The sequence below is a fragment of the Pithys albifrons genome, chromosome Z (assembly GCF_047495875.1).
Source record: "Pithys albifrons albifrons isolate INPA30051 chromosome Z, PitAlb_v1, whole genome shotgun sequence".
In the NCBI taxonomy this organism is placed as follows: Eukaryota; Metazoa; Chordata; class Aves; order Passeriformes; family Thamnophilidae; genus Pithys; species Pithys albifrons.
The window spans coordinates 23254380-23269648 of NC_092497.1; the positions used below are offsets into that span (position 1 = coordinate 23254380).

The 15269-nt window shown below is 37.0% G+C and overlaps 1 protein-coding gene across 11 annotated transcripts in view; it reads left to right on the forward strand.

The window, feature by feature from the left end:
• Positions 1 to 14879, forward strand: part of ERBIN (erbb2 interacting protein) — a 121094-nt gene extending 106215 nt beyond the window's left edge. For 9 of the 11 annotated variants that reach the window (XM_071580325.1, XM_071580327.1, XM_071580326.1 and 6 more), the window contains 6 exons: positions 4917 to 5060; positions 5857 to 5988; positions 7680 to 7889; positions 8937 to 9029; positions 9596 to 9670; positions 12250 to 14879. In XM_071580325.1, the coding sequence (XP_071436426.1) occupies positions 4917 to 5060; positions 5857 to 5988; positions 7680 to 7889; positions 8937 to 9029; positions 9596 to 9670; positions 12250 to 12357 (762 nt within the window). In that variant the 3' untranslated portion in view covers positions 12358 to 14879. The remainder of the gene's footprint in view (positions 1 to 4916; positions 5061 to 5856; positions 5989 to 7679; positions 7890 to 8936; positions 9030 to 9595; positions 9671 to 12249) is intronic. The other 2 variants (XM_071580333.1, XM_071580334.1) reach the window with 1 other exon arrangement.
• The last annotated feature ends 390 nt before the right edge of the window (positions 14880 to 15269 follow it).

Genomic DNA, 15269 nt, shown 5'->3' on the forward strand with positions numbered 1-15269 from the left:
AGAGAGAGAGAGATGAGAGAGAGAGAGAGATGATAGAGAGATGATAGAGAGAGAGAGATGAGAGAGAGAGAGAGATGATAGAGAGATGATAGAGAGAGAGAGAGATGAGAGAGAGAGAGAGAGAGAGAGAGAGATGATAGAGAGAGAGAGAGATGAGAGATGATAGAGAGAGATAGAGAGATGAGAGAGAGAGAGAGATGATAGAGAGATGATAGAGAGAGAGATGATAGAGAGAGAGAGAGAGAGAGAGAGATGATAGAGATGATAGAGAGAGAGAGATAGAGAGATGATAGAGAGATGATAGAGAGAGAGAGAGATGATAGAGATGAGAGAGAGAGAGAGAGATGAGAGAGAGAGAGATAGATAGAGAGATGAGAGAGATGAGAGAGAGAGATGATAGATGATAGAGAGATGAGAGAGAGAGAGATAGAGAGATGAGAGAGAGAGAGAGAGATGAGAGAGAGAGAGAGAGATGAGAAAGAGAGAGAGAGAGAGATGAGAGAGAGAGAGAGAGATGATAGATGATAGAGAGATGATAGAGAGAGAGAGACAGAGAGATGATAGAGAGAGAGAGACAGAGAGATGATAGAGAGAGAGAGACAGAGAGATGATAGAGAGATGATAGAGAGAGATAGAGAGAGATGATATAGAGAGATAGAGATAGATAGAGAGAGAGATAGATGATAGAGAGATGATAGAGAGATGCGAGAGAGAGATAGAGAGATGATAGAGAGAGATAGAGAGATGATAGAGATAGAGAGATGCGAGATAGAGAGATGATAGAGAGATGATAGAGATAGAGAGATGATAGAGAGAGATAGAGAGAGATAGAGATAGATGATAGAGAGATGAGAGAGAGATAGGGAGATGATAGAGAGATAGGGAGATGATAGAGAGATGATAGAGAGAGATAGAGACATGAGAGAGAGAGATAGAGACATGATAGAGAGACAGAGAGATGATAGAGAGAAATAGAGAGATGAGAGAGAGAGATAGAGAGATGAGAGAGAGAGAGAGACAGAGAGATGATAGAGAGAGATGAGAGAGAGAGAGAGATAGAGAGATGATAGAGAGAGATGATAGAGAGATGATAGAGAGATGATAGAGAGAGATAGAGATAGATAGAGAGATAGATAGTGATAGAGTGAGAGAGTGAGAGAGTGAGAGCGTGAGAGAGAGAGAGAGTGAGAGTGAGTGAGAGAGAGAGAGTGAGAGTGAGAGAGTGAGAGAGAGTGAGTGAGAGTGAGAGAGAGAGAGTGAGTGAGAGTGAGAGTGAGAGAGTGAGAGTGAGTGAGAGAGAGAGAGAGAGAGTGAGTGAGAGAGAGTGATTGAGAGTGAGAGAGAGAGAGAGAGTGAGTGAGAGAGAGAGAGAGTGAGAGAGTGAGTGAGAGAGAGAGAGAGAGAGATAATAGACAGACATATGTATGTATGTATGGCCAAACTTCGTGAACGAAGATTTGGGAAGGGCTCTCCTCCCCACATGAGGGTGTGCTCTTTGAGCCTGCACAGTGGATTCTTTAGGTGAGGCTCAGCGTGTGCAAGCTGGCCCCACCCTTTAAGTCCCAAGGTCCATTTGCCATGGCCAAGCGAGCTTGGACGGTGACAGTGAAGTCCTCAGGACTGTCTACAGCACCCAGTATTAACCAGGGCTGACCCTGCTGAGCATCTGAGATCCAACGGGATGGGATGGCAGGGAGGCATTTAACTGCCCGGTACGGTCTCCACTGAGTCTCGAACTCACGACCTTGTGATTAGAGTCCGGAGTGCTCACTATTACACCACGGGACTGCCCTCCACGAGTCCGCCCTAATAGACAGACAGATAGATAAAAGGCTAATACTTAGGTGTAATGATTATCATTTAAGGCTGTTCCAAGATAAATGGAATATAGAGTCCTGTTCCCTTCAGATACTTAAATTTTATTAGTTTCTTTCTACGTCAGAATTTCATGGATTGTCATGACAGATTCCAGTTAGTCCTAAAATGACAACAGTATTATCCAATAGAAATTCTCTTAAATAAATTCCACGATTTATTGTATTGCACGTAAATAAATGCATTATGGCACTTCAGTTCCCAAAATGCACCCTTTTGGAGTCTGAAATTGTTAATTCTTTTGTAACTGTAAAATGGAGAATATGTTCTGACTATTATTCAAAAGAATGTAAGTAACTCCCAAAATCATGCTACTAACTGCCTGCATCTAAACCGATTCCACTAGAGGCTGATTATGACTATGAATTGTGATGTTTATGGTGAATATAAATTTATTACTTTGTACATAGCCATTTTTTCTTCATGTTTTGTAGTTTTTAATATGGGCCATTCATGGCTGAATAATTGATTTCTAGTAAACATAGCTTTCTCAAAATTAAGTGGAACGTGACGTGTATTTCTTAGAGTGTAGCAGTAACTGAAATAATACTTCTCAAGCCTCAAATATTTGAATTACTGTTTTGCAGGCCATTATGCCATAAGATACCATAGCAAATCAGGTGGAGAATGGAGCTGGTACTTGTAATTAGCAGTCATATTTAGTCTGAAGTTTAGACCATACATTTAGTCCGTATTTAATTTTTAATAAATTAAAAATCAGGCAGAGTTAATGGCATCTGCATATTCAGATTTCAGGAAGTAATAGGAATGCTGTACACACTTCAAATGCCACATTTTCTCTTTTCTCAGCTAAAAATAGGTAAGGACAAATACTGTCTTGTTTTGTCCTATGTTAAACTAAAACTTTCTTACAAGTCCTGTAATATGAAATACTTTTTGTTCTGTACTGTTTGTACTTGTGGGTTCCTTCTAATTTAGTATTGAGATGCTGTGCTCATGTAGAGAAGGAGAGTAATGGTGTTTGCAGTACTTCTCCAGTCTTCCCTGGATCAGTTGCAGTCATTTTTTGTACTGTGGAAAAAGTCTACCCAAGAAAGATGGTTTTATAAACCCTAGAGACCTTATTCTCTCAGGTTATGTATTTGCCCTGAAATGCAACTGAAATCTTAATTCCTGATGGACAAGTTCATACCTCTACAAATTTTAGGAGTGTTCTCCCTTCTGTTGCAGATCTGTCACAGATTTTAAATACCATTCTGCATTGTCATGTATCTCTGTTGTCACATAGTGTCACTATTTATTGACCCATCTGTTTGGATCCATCTGAGAAGAGTGACTCTAGTGGAGGTAGGGATTTATAGAGACTCTTTGAGAAGATAACTTTCTAGATGCACCAGGCATTCCTTCTATTTTTATCTGGGTTTTTTTGGTACTTAGAGAGGACAGAAAGATAGAGGAGCTTCTAAGAGCTTCCTGTATGGAGCCTTGAGGGAGTTGGCTGTAGAGCTGGGGAGGAGAAGGCCACCTTGCTAACTACTGTGACTGTTTTGAGAAGAGCACTAAGAAGATGGTTTGAGGCACTGAGAAGCTGAGGAAAACTGGCTTTAGCAGGTTTGTTAGGCATTTGGCCTGAAACTTACAGTAGCAGTGAGTTCAGACTGAATGTTTAGTGAATATAGAAGTGAATGCTGAGTACAGTCTTCACCTCCCAAGAGAGGGAAAACATCTATGCACTTAAAAAAACTGTGGGCTAGAGAACAGGGTAGGTGTAGAAGAGGAACATGAGAAATGCTCACTATGCCATTGAGATAAAGGTTCACCAAGAGCTTTGGCCAAAAAAACCCCAAGTATTGTCAGTAAATACTGTTTTCCAAGGGAGTTTCCAAAGACTGTGCAATCAGAGCATCTGGGGAATATGAGTATGCAGAGGCATATGACTTTGATTATTAAACTAGTTTCACAAGATGAAGCTAGTAGGAAAGAGCAGACATCTGCCTGAGGACTAGTGACTATTTTCAAAATCAGATTAGTATACATAGTCAGCAGGCGAATGCCAAAATGTATTTATTCATTGAAAAATTACAGCAATATCTTAGTCAAATTATACCTATTCTAGCCATTTCTTTCCTTTCTTTAACTTGGAAAAATTAGAAACTTTACAAAAAATAACTTTGAATTTGCTGAGGTTTGATGCTTTGTGGTGTATCTTTTCCTAGGATCATGGTTTTTCATAGGCTTATCACAATTTCAAGATAGATTTGTTTCATTCATCAGGTGCCATGTGGAGGATTTTCTATTTCTTCCCTTACGTAGTCTTTTTATTTTTCTTCTCTGTTCTTACAGCTAGAAAAGTCCATGGTGGCAAGATGGTAATGTTTCTTGCTTTTTTTGTTAGTCTTGCCAATATTGCAGGGCTCAGGTTTGCAAGATAATGAAACTCAAAATGAACCACTGTCACTTCTGTCCTTGAGGTCATGTTACCTGTTTGATTGCCTGCAGTAGCACAGGCGTGGGCTCTGTTTCTTTCAAGCCTCCTTCCCTTTAAATGAGGCTTGTTCATGTTTTTGAATGAAGTGTTACTGGAATGCATTGCTGATGATGGCAGGATGGCTATAGCAAGACAATCCAGTCAGTCAAATCTCTGTGTAAATTTTTAATTGTACTTTTACTAGTAGCAGGGTGGGGGGATGAGATGAACTAACTGGTAATTTGGTTTTTTCCACAAGTGTCTTTTTTGACTGCCACCTTCTCTCCCTACAACATAATGGATATGCTGCAAATTTAATGGAAACCTGAACATTTTGATAAGCACCTTTGTTGGTTTTTGAGACACATGAATATTCAAATGACTTTATTTACATGTAATTCTGCATGTTAACTGCTGATTACATGCTGATTTACAGTAAATAAAGGTAAATTGGGTCACTGAGCTGTGTTTTATACATCACAGCAGTACTGTTCTTGCATGGTTTTTATCTTGCATGACAATGGAATATGTTTGTATTACATGTATAACATGTCTCTGTGGTTTATGCATGCTGCACTAATCTCTGTGTTAAATCTGTCCCCTCTTTATTCAGAGCATGCTGTCTCGGTCCTTTAATTCCCATTATGCTGCAGTTAGCAGCTTTCACTATGGCAGCTCTAGGGATCTGCATGGCAGCCAGGGTAGTGTTGCCTTGAGTGTTGCAGACGGAAGAGGTTCTGGTGTGCACATGGTTCGAGTGAGTACCCACAGGAGGCTATTGCAATATATAGAGGGGGAAAGAATAAACTGTGAAGGGGTCCTTGAGCTGAGACTTATTCTTTTACATACGCACAATGCTTTAATAAGAAGAATATAATTTATGTGCTGGGATTTTTTTTAGGCATTGAATACTTTGCCTTCACTTAATATGCCTTAAAGTTACTAAAGGCTTTTCAGTGTAATGTCATGAAGTTGAGTTTTCTAACTGCCTTTTGTAGATGGCTGAACATACATTTAAAGTGTCTGGTTTTGTTGTACCTTTGAGAACAAGAGATTACAGTTCTGAATTTAATCTAGATTGACAAAGGTTTGAACAAAATCTTACTATGCTTTTTCCTTTCCTGAAACAAATATTGATTTTATTAACTGTACTGTAAGATACTGTAAGCATTCCAGAAAATAATAGTTTGTAGGAAAATGTGAGGAAATGATGTTTTACGTCTTAGCATTGCAAGTGCTGTTATGGTATCCACAGTGAGCAGGACAAAGTCAACAGAAGTTTAATCCCTGAATAGTCAGTCTCTAGCATTTGTTGACTTTTCTTACTGCTTACTGGTGATTAAAGACCCCTCTGCAGTTGTGAGTTTTTGTAAATGCTCATCAGTCTTCTGTGGTCCCTTGGCTAGTGGGATTTTCTACATAAACAATGTACTAGTTAATCGAAGAAGATAATGATAATGCCCTTAAAATGTTTTATCCTGGGCTTCTTCTGAGAGTTTTTTAGTTTTAATTATATGAAGACAGCTGTCCTTACTGTTTCATTCTATTTAAAGCATCCACAGGCTTCTGCTCTGGGAGACCAATGCCAGGATGAAGTATTCATTTCAGGACAGCAGAATTACTCATCTGCCACGCTCAGTCTCAAAGATGTTCCTCCAGACAGCATGAAGAAAATATCTGTGCAGGTAATTATATAGTAACTCCATGGATAGAATATTATTTGCTATTATTTGTAAGGATTTATTTTTTATTAATAGTAGAAACTTAAGGTGGGATAGCAGTTGGAACTAGGGCTTCTTTTAAATGTAATACTCGAGTTTTGAAGCTGGTATAAATGAAACAGCATCCTCTTTTTGGAATACTAAACAGTTAACTATATGAAGCCAGATAGTTCTTACTTCTCTTCAGTAGGTGCTTTGAAAGAAGAAATCTGGAACGGAACAAGTACTTGCAAGTGGAAATTGGAATATGGCAGATGATTTTAGAAAAACAATCTGAAGCTGATTAAAATTTTTAAAGAACAAACTTGAAATTGTTGTGATGGAATTGTGATAATCAATGAGAATTTGTAGGGGACACTGTATTCATCGCCTATGCACCATTTATAGAGGCAGGACTTACTACAATGAAACTAAATGGATGCTTGTAAATTATTATGATGCAGGAAGTGATTTTATTCTTGTAACTTCAGTAATTTCAGTTGCATTTCTACAGATATTGGATATGGGGAATTTGCATGTGGATATATATTGCCTATGTAAACTCTATCTCTGTCAGTGCAATAAAAATAGTTTTCCTGTCATACTTGAGATTTTCAGAAGGCAGTGGTAAATTGTCTAAATGAAATAAATCTGATACAGATTTAGATATAGACACATTACAATTTCTGAGAATCCATTTAACATATACTCACTAACAGAACAGATTGTGATATGTGTCCATTCACATAGCATGGTTAAAGGTTGAAATTTGTAAACTTCAGTTATTTATAATATTAAAAGAGGGGTCATTTTAATATCCTTGTATCCTATAACTAATGGGATAATGGTGGCATGCAGAAAAGATCTGTAACTCGAGCCTGTGGCATTTTTGGAATCATACAGACGAATGAGTGACTAACTGGAGTGGGTAAGAGCATGGGGCACATGAGCAGGGAGGGAAAAGGCTGTCCATCTCAAGGCAGAGCTGACAGTAACTCTGGGGCTTAGTTAGAAACATTGTCACCTGCAGCATCATTCCTGGTGGCATGGTTTGAATGCACTGCATCTTGACAACTGTGTACCTTATTGCTGCTTGTCACCATTATACCTGTCGAATCAGTGATATATGTATTAACAGAAGAATAGCATTTGTTGGAAATACTGCAATTTTGATATTACAACCTTGAGCTTGGAAGGTTTCTTTGTGAAGTGGTCACCTTAGGATGCTTGGAGAGCATGTAGTTTCTGTCTGCTAGCTGGGAGGATTTTTATTTTTTTTGTATCTACTGGAAATTGTTACAAAAAACTCTGAATTCTATGCAAGGAAAGTGCAAAGTATAATGATACCAACCAAATGTCAATACTGTAGTTGCACTGCTAGAAAATCGTGTTTGGGAAAACTCAGTGAAACAATTACTAAAAGCAAAGATTGTCTAGTCTGTTCCAATACACTAGCACTCAAAGTAAGTTTTTTTTCATGTCTGTTTTCAGTAGGTCAGAGCTGATAACTATAAAGAAAATGGAGTATAAAATTGTACATGATCCAGAAGAGTAGTTTTAGTAATATTACTAAAAATGAAGAACAGTCAAGTGTGAGAAGTATTTGAATAGTAAAGGAGGAATTGAGGATTGTTGCATATAAAATGTATGACACTGAGTATTCATGTTTCATTCAGACGCCTTTGACAAATGGACAAATGTGCCAGCCTCAAAGACTTCAGGCAAACTACAGCCAAGTCCATCATCTCCCTCCTCAATCATCAGTAGCGAGACATCCATCTAGAGAGCAATTAATTGATTATCTGATGTTGAAAGTGGCTCACCAGCCTCCCTATACCCAGTCCCAGTGTTCTCCCAGACAAAGCCATGAGTTGGCAAAGCAAGAGGTAACAATAAAATGTAATTTGATTATATGACATCTGTCAGTCAATGGCAATGAATTGTTACATTGTTTTCTTTATTATAATTTCTTAGTAGATGATGACAGAAGTCATATAGGGATTTACTTCCAGCAGAAGACAATGTTTTTTCAGTGCAATTCTACTCAAATCACACATTCCTTCCAGTTTTGAGAGAAATATGGTGGATTTTTAAGAGAATGTACCAGAAACTTAAACTTAGATCTTTTTACCGAGCTAGAAATTTATTTCTCCACTACATTTATTGTTCAGGAATTCATTACTTAGCTAGTAACTGAAAAAAATACAATGTAGCAGTACAACTTAGAGCACTTTGCATCTGGAATGGTTCAAAAACCTGCAAATGTAGAAATATGCATCTGCAAACAAAGGTCCATAAAAAGTGTGAGCAATCTGATGCATGCCTGATAATTATTAATTTATGATAGAGGGATGTGGGATATGTAAGAAGTTCTTGTACCATTTAATGGCTCTTTTCATTGCGGCAGCCTTCTTTCTGTATTGTTTTGGGTTTTTTGAGAAAATACTGAAAACTACATTTTCATTCTGTGCTAGAATGAGAATGTCATCTTACTCTGTAAAGTAAGTTTTCTAATCAAGAGAAAGAATGTTGGCTACTTAGAACTTAAAGTGAAAGTAGGAATGAGGTTTGATTTTTAAAATTCAGCTAGAGGTAGTAAAAAAAGTAGAAGGAATATGTCCTTTCATAGGTGCATGTATATTTGCTGTGGGGCATTAAAGTAATTTACATAATATCAAAATATCTTTGAATTTAAAGCCCCATGTGAATTATTTTTATTATAATAATAGTGATATTGGAGTAAAACTTAGGTACGTGATGCTGTTCTAGTGCAACCTTGTTCTGCATTAATATGAGATATAATACTCTCATTAACTGCCTTTTTTTTTTTTTTAAGTTTTTGTTCACTTGAATTCTTTAGTAACAATTTCATGCCAGTAGCTTTGAATGCAGGTTTTCAGCCAGTTTATCTAACTTTGGTTGTAACTACTTAGATTCGAGTGAGAATTGACAAGGATCCAGAACTTGGATTTAGTATATCAGGAGGAGTTGGTGGTAGAGGGAATCCATTCAGACCAGAGGACGATGTAAGTATTTTATATTATTGCTTCTTAAAAACATTCTGCTATATAAGGTTTCTCATGTTTAGCAAAGAAAGGAAAGAAAGTATATAGATTTCCCAAACCACTAACCTCCAGTATTAGAATGGAGAAAACTGGGAAGAAATAATGGGGAAAATCAAGGTTGTAGGTGAGCACAGTGGTCACATAACAACACAGAGGATTATTCTAGCTCAGTGCTTCTTGCACAGTTCTAGTAATCAGTCAGCAGATTTGAGATAGCGAATTATGGAGGGCACAGTTATAAATCCTATTAAAAAAGAGAGCACAGTTTAGCCTACAGCTGTATTTCTGATAGTTGATAATTCATTTTGACATACACATCTGCCACATTAACCAAGGCAGGTCAGAATTTGCCCCTCAGTACTTCTTTAAAGATAATTCTCCTGGATTTAACATCAGAAAAGGAAGGCAATCTCAAAAGACAGTAGACCTGTAGAAAATGGAAAAAATGTTTTGAATTACATCTGTTTTATGCTGTCCTTCTGTTCACAAATAAGTTGTCCAAATGTTTTCCACCTCTGTTTTTCAAGGGAATATTTGTAACAAGAGTGCAACCAGATGGACCAGCATCTAAGTTACTGCAGCCCGGGGATAAAATAATTCAGGTACTGTAATCATCTAATTAACTAGCCTATGTAATACACAATTTCATTTTCAGTTTGCACCTAAGAGCAGAGAGTTTAATTTTTAGATAGATTACCAGTATCTTTCCCAGATCTTTTCTTACTTTCTGGGATGATGGCTTTTAGCTTTCTTCCACCTAACAGCAGGATAGGGAATATGCAGACTGAAGCATGGTGGATAATTTTTTTTAAATTCTGAACATTTTTTCACACTTCTAAAACAAAAAAAAGAATGACAAAAGATGTCATTTGAGATGGAACATGAGCATTTCATTAGGCTTTACTATCACTCACTCACTCAGTTCATGGTCATTCATGTGCAGTGATCTGAACAGTGTGTTGCCTGAACACCCTACAGTTGGCCCTCACTGCCCCTCTCACAGCTCCATCCTGCAGCTCCACTAGCCCTTGCTGCCTCTTCTGCTCTGGCAGCAGGACATGCAGCAGCTGCCTCATCCCAGTGCTGGTCACAGCACGGACCTCCGGGCTGCCCCATCTGCTGCCGCAAGCCAGGCTGGGCATTCAGGAGCCACGGCTTCTGGACTGCAAGCTGTGTCATTCTTTTCTTTGTGTCTGTACCTTTCGGACCTCTTCTGTATCAGATTTGTTTGAATTTGTCTAATGAGCTCATAAAGCTATTTGGGGTGGGGTCAGGGAAATGAACAATAGGATCCTGTAAGTCCCAGTTTCTTAAGAAAACGGAATAATGGGACATTTGAACATTGTAGCCACCCTTTAAGTTGCAGACCTTGTTAAAAATAATTATTCACAACATTAGTGATTCGAAAATTTTGATGGAGTCAACTCTGCTGCATTTCAGTTTTCTAAAAACAGAACAAATGAAAAAAAACCCAAAACCACGCACACTTGTATCTCAATTAAACCACAGCATCCTGTGAACAGTTTTCTAAAACAAAGCCACACTGAAAACTTGGCCTAATTCTTCAAATGAAAGAGAAAGCCAAAAGGCACACAAGAAAACTGAACTGAAATTGAGGTGTTTGAACTAAAAGATGGCCTGTTCTTGAGCACAGTAAACAATTCTGTGTTGCCCTTTCTCACTGGGGTGAGAGAGGTCTTAGTTCTCCTACTGATAAAGAGATGATGGTAACCCAACATAGGAACAAGAAGCACGTTAAAACTTTGAAAATACTGTTAATGCATTTGTTACTTATTTGTTGCATTGAACATATGTGAAAGGTAGTTTCTGGTTTAGTGTTTTATTCCTGTCTTTTTAAATGTCATGCAAACAAACCAAATTCCATAATGAAGTTTTTTTGTGATGTTGGCATTGCTTGGGTTTTGCTTTTTGTTTAATGAGGGATTGATAGTTTGAAAAAGTGTTAGAGAAGAAGTTGCATTTTCATGCTTAGGCAATTAGGAGTATTTTTTTGTGTAACACCACTTTTTTTTATACCAGTAATGGTTCCAGTGATGATGTAATGACAGCCCCACTCTTGTTGCCACTCAGACCACTTGCATTTTTTACTGAATATCATCTCTTCCAAAGTGCCTTTGCTATGCTTGGTTTTGCAATATTGTCTGTAAAACATGTAATAGGCATGCATATGATAATGCATGTTTAATCCATATGTCTAATAAAAATATTCTACATGACCAGTGACTAGATAATTGCAAGTAGGATTTAAGACTAGGGCGTGGACATCTCATACAAATGATGATTTGGAAGAGTTGTTGCCACTTTTCTCTCTGAACAGTCTACTTCAATCTTCCTCTGCAACCCTAGAAAGATTTGAAAACCACTTTCTAACCAAGAATTCAGCTGATAGCAACAGTAAGTGTTCAGTGATGGGATAAGAAACAGCAGCTTTCAAAGTGGCACAGCTGAGGCCAGTTCTCTCTGGCACCATGGAAGTAGTTCAGGGAGAACAGTGGCATTCACAGCTGGAAGCATTAACACTTTAAACTGGATGAGCCTGTCCTGCAAGATTCTGCTGCCCAAACTGAACATGAATTTGCAGTAGTATTCTGAGAAGCTGAGTCATAGCCACGTTTTTCCTGTCTTTTGTAGACTGAGTAGGGTCTGAGTGTGTTTGCCAAGACAAACTTGCCTCAGCATTACCATGTTGTTTGAATCAGGCAAATTCAAGTTGGAATGACGTCCAAGGGCTTACACCCTAAAAATGGCTCCCAGTGCCATTGATGCTTTTTGTTACAGGCTTCAGTAGTTTTAATTTATCACAAATACCATTTGTAATATTCTGATACTTAAAAAGGGATGTGTAAGTTGTACTATGTTTAGGATTTTTTACTGTGGCTGTATTAAGGGTGTTAAATTAGGTGTCTGATGGTAATGGTTGAAAGTTATGTTTTCTTTTGGTTACTTGAAAAATTCTTCCAAGGCTGTCACAGTAGTTCAGTTTTTTGTAGCATACATGTTCAACTGCTGTTCAAATCTGTAGTGTTTTATTCTCTGCATCCGTATAGAATTCAGTTATTTTGAACCTGAAAGCTTAAATAAACTAACATGAAATATGAGATGTATTTCACTAACAAGGTATATGAGACTGTAATTTTGAGTTTTAAATATTTCTTTTTAGGCTAATGGCTACAGCTTCATCAATATTGATCATGGACAAGCAGTATCTTTGCTAAAGACTTTTCAGAATGCAGTGGAACTCATCATTGTGCGAGAAGTTTCTTCATAAGTACCTTGGATTGTGGGGATAAGACAACAGGATTCATTGAAGGACTTAGGGGAAACTAAATATTTTGCATATTTTTCTACATTAAAAGAACTCGAAAAGAATTATGATCAAAATTTGTACAGGAAATACTGAACTTGTGGTTAAAGAGGGAAAAACCACTGTATAGAACGTACAGGAAATAATTTTAGAAACTCGTATGGTGAATAAACTTGTTTTTAAGCATTATAGCAATCTAAGGATCACTCCTCCAAGAACAAACCTGAGTTGTTTTTTTGTACAGATGGTAGGTTTATTTTTGGATAATTCATACACATTACTAAACTTTGTGCAAGGCTTTGCGAAGCCTCAGTTGTAGCCAATGGACAGATGGCAGGGCTGTCTGTCCTGTAGCTGTTTATTGCCTTTATTTTTATTCACCAGATATTAATGTGTTACGCTGAACCACTTCTGTAGATATGAATGGGGATATGAAGTGTTGGCTTTGCTATGTGCACATTGTATAGATGAATGGGTAGATGGAAGGTGGTGCTGATTGGACAGAATAAAGGTCAGGTGGAATAATTATCTGCTATCTAAATCTGGAATCAGGAAAGAAGAAAAAACGTTTAGTTCTGGAGTGTACATCTACCAATAGAAAATGCAATAAAAGCTTATGGTGTTTTTTTTGGAAGACTATAACTACAAATTTGTGATATTATACAGGATTTGTTCTTAATGTAGTCATTGAATATTCATTTGCCACGTGATTCTTGTTTAGTTGGGTTTTCTTGCATACGTAATTTTCTCAACTGTACTGTGGAAATGTGCCCAGAGATTTTTCTCTGCCATAGAAATCCCGAATTTTGTGGAAATGGTGATACTTTTATCTTTATAAAAAGGACTCCATTTTAAGCTTACAGATTTTAAAAATGAAACTGAAATGGCCAGTTTTTAAGGTTGTTGCCTGTAATACATATTTAAACAGACACAAAAGCAAATGGTGCAGGAAGGAGTATTGAAGACATCTCGATTTTGTTTGGTCTTTGCATTGCCTTGTGATCAAAAAGGAAACCATACGCTTGGAGCTAGGTAACCAAAGCAAGTTTGTGAAACTTTGAGCAGTGAATGGAGAATTGCTATGATGAGATGGAGAGTGAAGGGAGGGTGTACTTACAACCCACCAGTTGGTAATGAGGTTTCTTAAAGGGCTGTTCCTACAGGTAACATTAAATGTGAACTAGACACTTCAGAGTCATTAAAGGGTTTCTAACTACATTAATGTAATAGTGATTTACCACAGGCTGCCTTTGTTCCTTATTACTGTATAAAGTGTTCAATTACGCTTCTAATAATTTTTGTTTACCAGAAACATTATCTTTCTCCTTTGTAATTGAATAGAGACTGCATAACTTGCAGTAATAATTCATACACGGTTGTTATGGACCAGGGAAAAGTGCCATAGAAGACCGATAACTGTTTTTAACCAGGGCTAATGATTAGCCTATCATTGGAGCAATATTCGGTTATTGCAGTTCATTTTTAATTACATACTAGTTAGTAGTTTGAGACAGGTATAAGCGCTTTTTTCAACCCAAAAAGAAAATGCATTTAATAAAGCTAGCAAAAACACCAGCTTCCTTTACTTTTGGGACAATGAGCTGGAAGAGAGAGGAATTATACATAGCTAGTGGTAATAAACAGGCAGTACTTTTTTAATAAGTGAACTCCAATATTATTGCACTTCTTTCAAAGATGTTAACTATTGCTTATTGTACTGTGTATAGTTCTAATAATTTTAATTGAAACCCTTTAACAACTCTTTGTATATTTTAATTCTTTTCAGTTGATTTTCAGTAATTTACATAGAAAATGATTTTTTGGATATATTAGTAGAAATGTGCTGTATTTTGATAAAATTCACTTATTTTCTGTGTGCTGTTAATCTTCAAAGAAAAGAATGAGAAACATAGCTATATAATGGCAGGCTTCAGTGTTCCGCTTCTAAGATGTGTTTAGTTGTTGTTTAGTTTCTATTTTTTTATTGAAAATGCAAAATGTTTGCATCACATGTTTATTGTTTTTAATCATGTTATTTTTATCACACACTGCCTTTTAATGGGGATACATACAGACAAGTCCTAAATTACCTTGGTCTTCTACAAAACCTGTATCTTTGAGAAGGGAAAAGTCCAAAAAGCAGAACTGATTCTTTACTGATCTTGGACTGACTTTGTATACATTTTGCAGTACATTTAAATATATCACTGAGAAATTATACTGTATTGTATTTTGCTTTAATGGTAACAGAAGTTTTAAATGTTGTTGTGTCACTTAATTTTCAGATTTATGTATCACAGGAAAATTCTACCAAAAACTGTTTTGCTGTGGTAGAACTATATAAGTAGAGATTTATAGCAAGAGGTTTAGTACTTCTTGTGAAAATACTTGGCCAAAGCTTGTCTTCCGTCAGTTAGCAAATTAACCATCTAATAAAACATGGATTACGCTGATTTTACTCAGTAAATGTTTGAGTTTTCAGTGGATTGAAATGTGTTTGTTTTGTCAGTGTGTGAAGGTAAACATGTCAGACTAAATGATTCTGCAGAGAGTGGGAGAAAGATGTCTACTGAACTGGTCCAGCCAGTATTCAGCAGGAGGAGAAAATACCAGCACTTTTCATTTTAACACATCATAAACTACATTTTGAATAGAATAAAATCCATCAGCAGCCTCAGTTACTCAGCATGGCAGTGAGTTGGTGCAAACTCTGTTAGTTCTTTCTGTTCTTAATAGTTCATTAAAGAATCAGTTCAACTGATGTAGTGAAAAGATGAAATCTCCCACATATTTATTATGTAAATATTTTTTAGTTTCTTTTTTGGACTGGACTTAAAAAATGTGTATATACTTGAAAGCATTCTATGAACACAAAC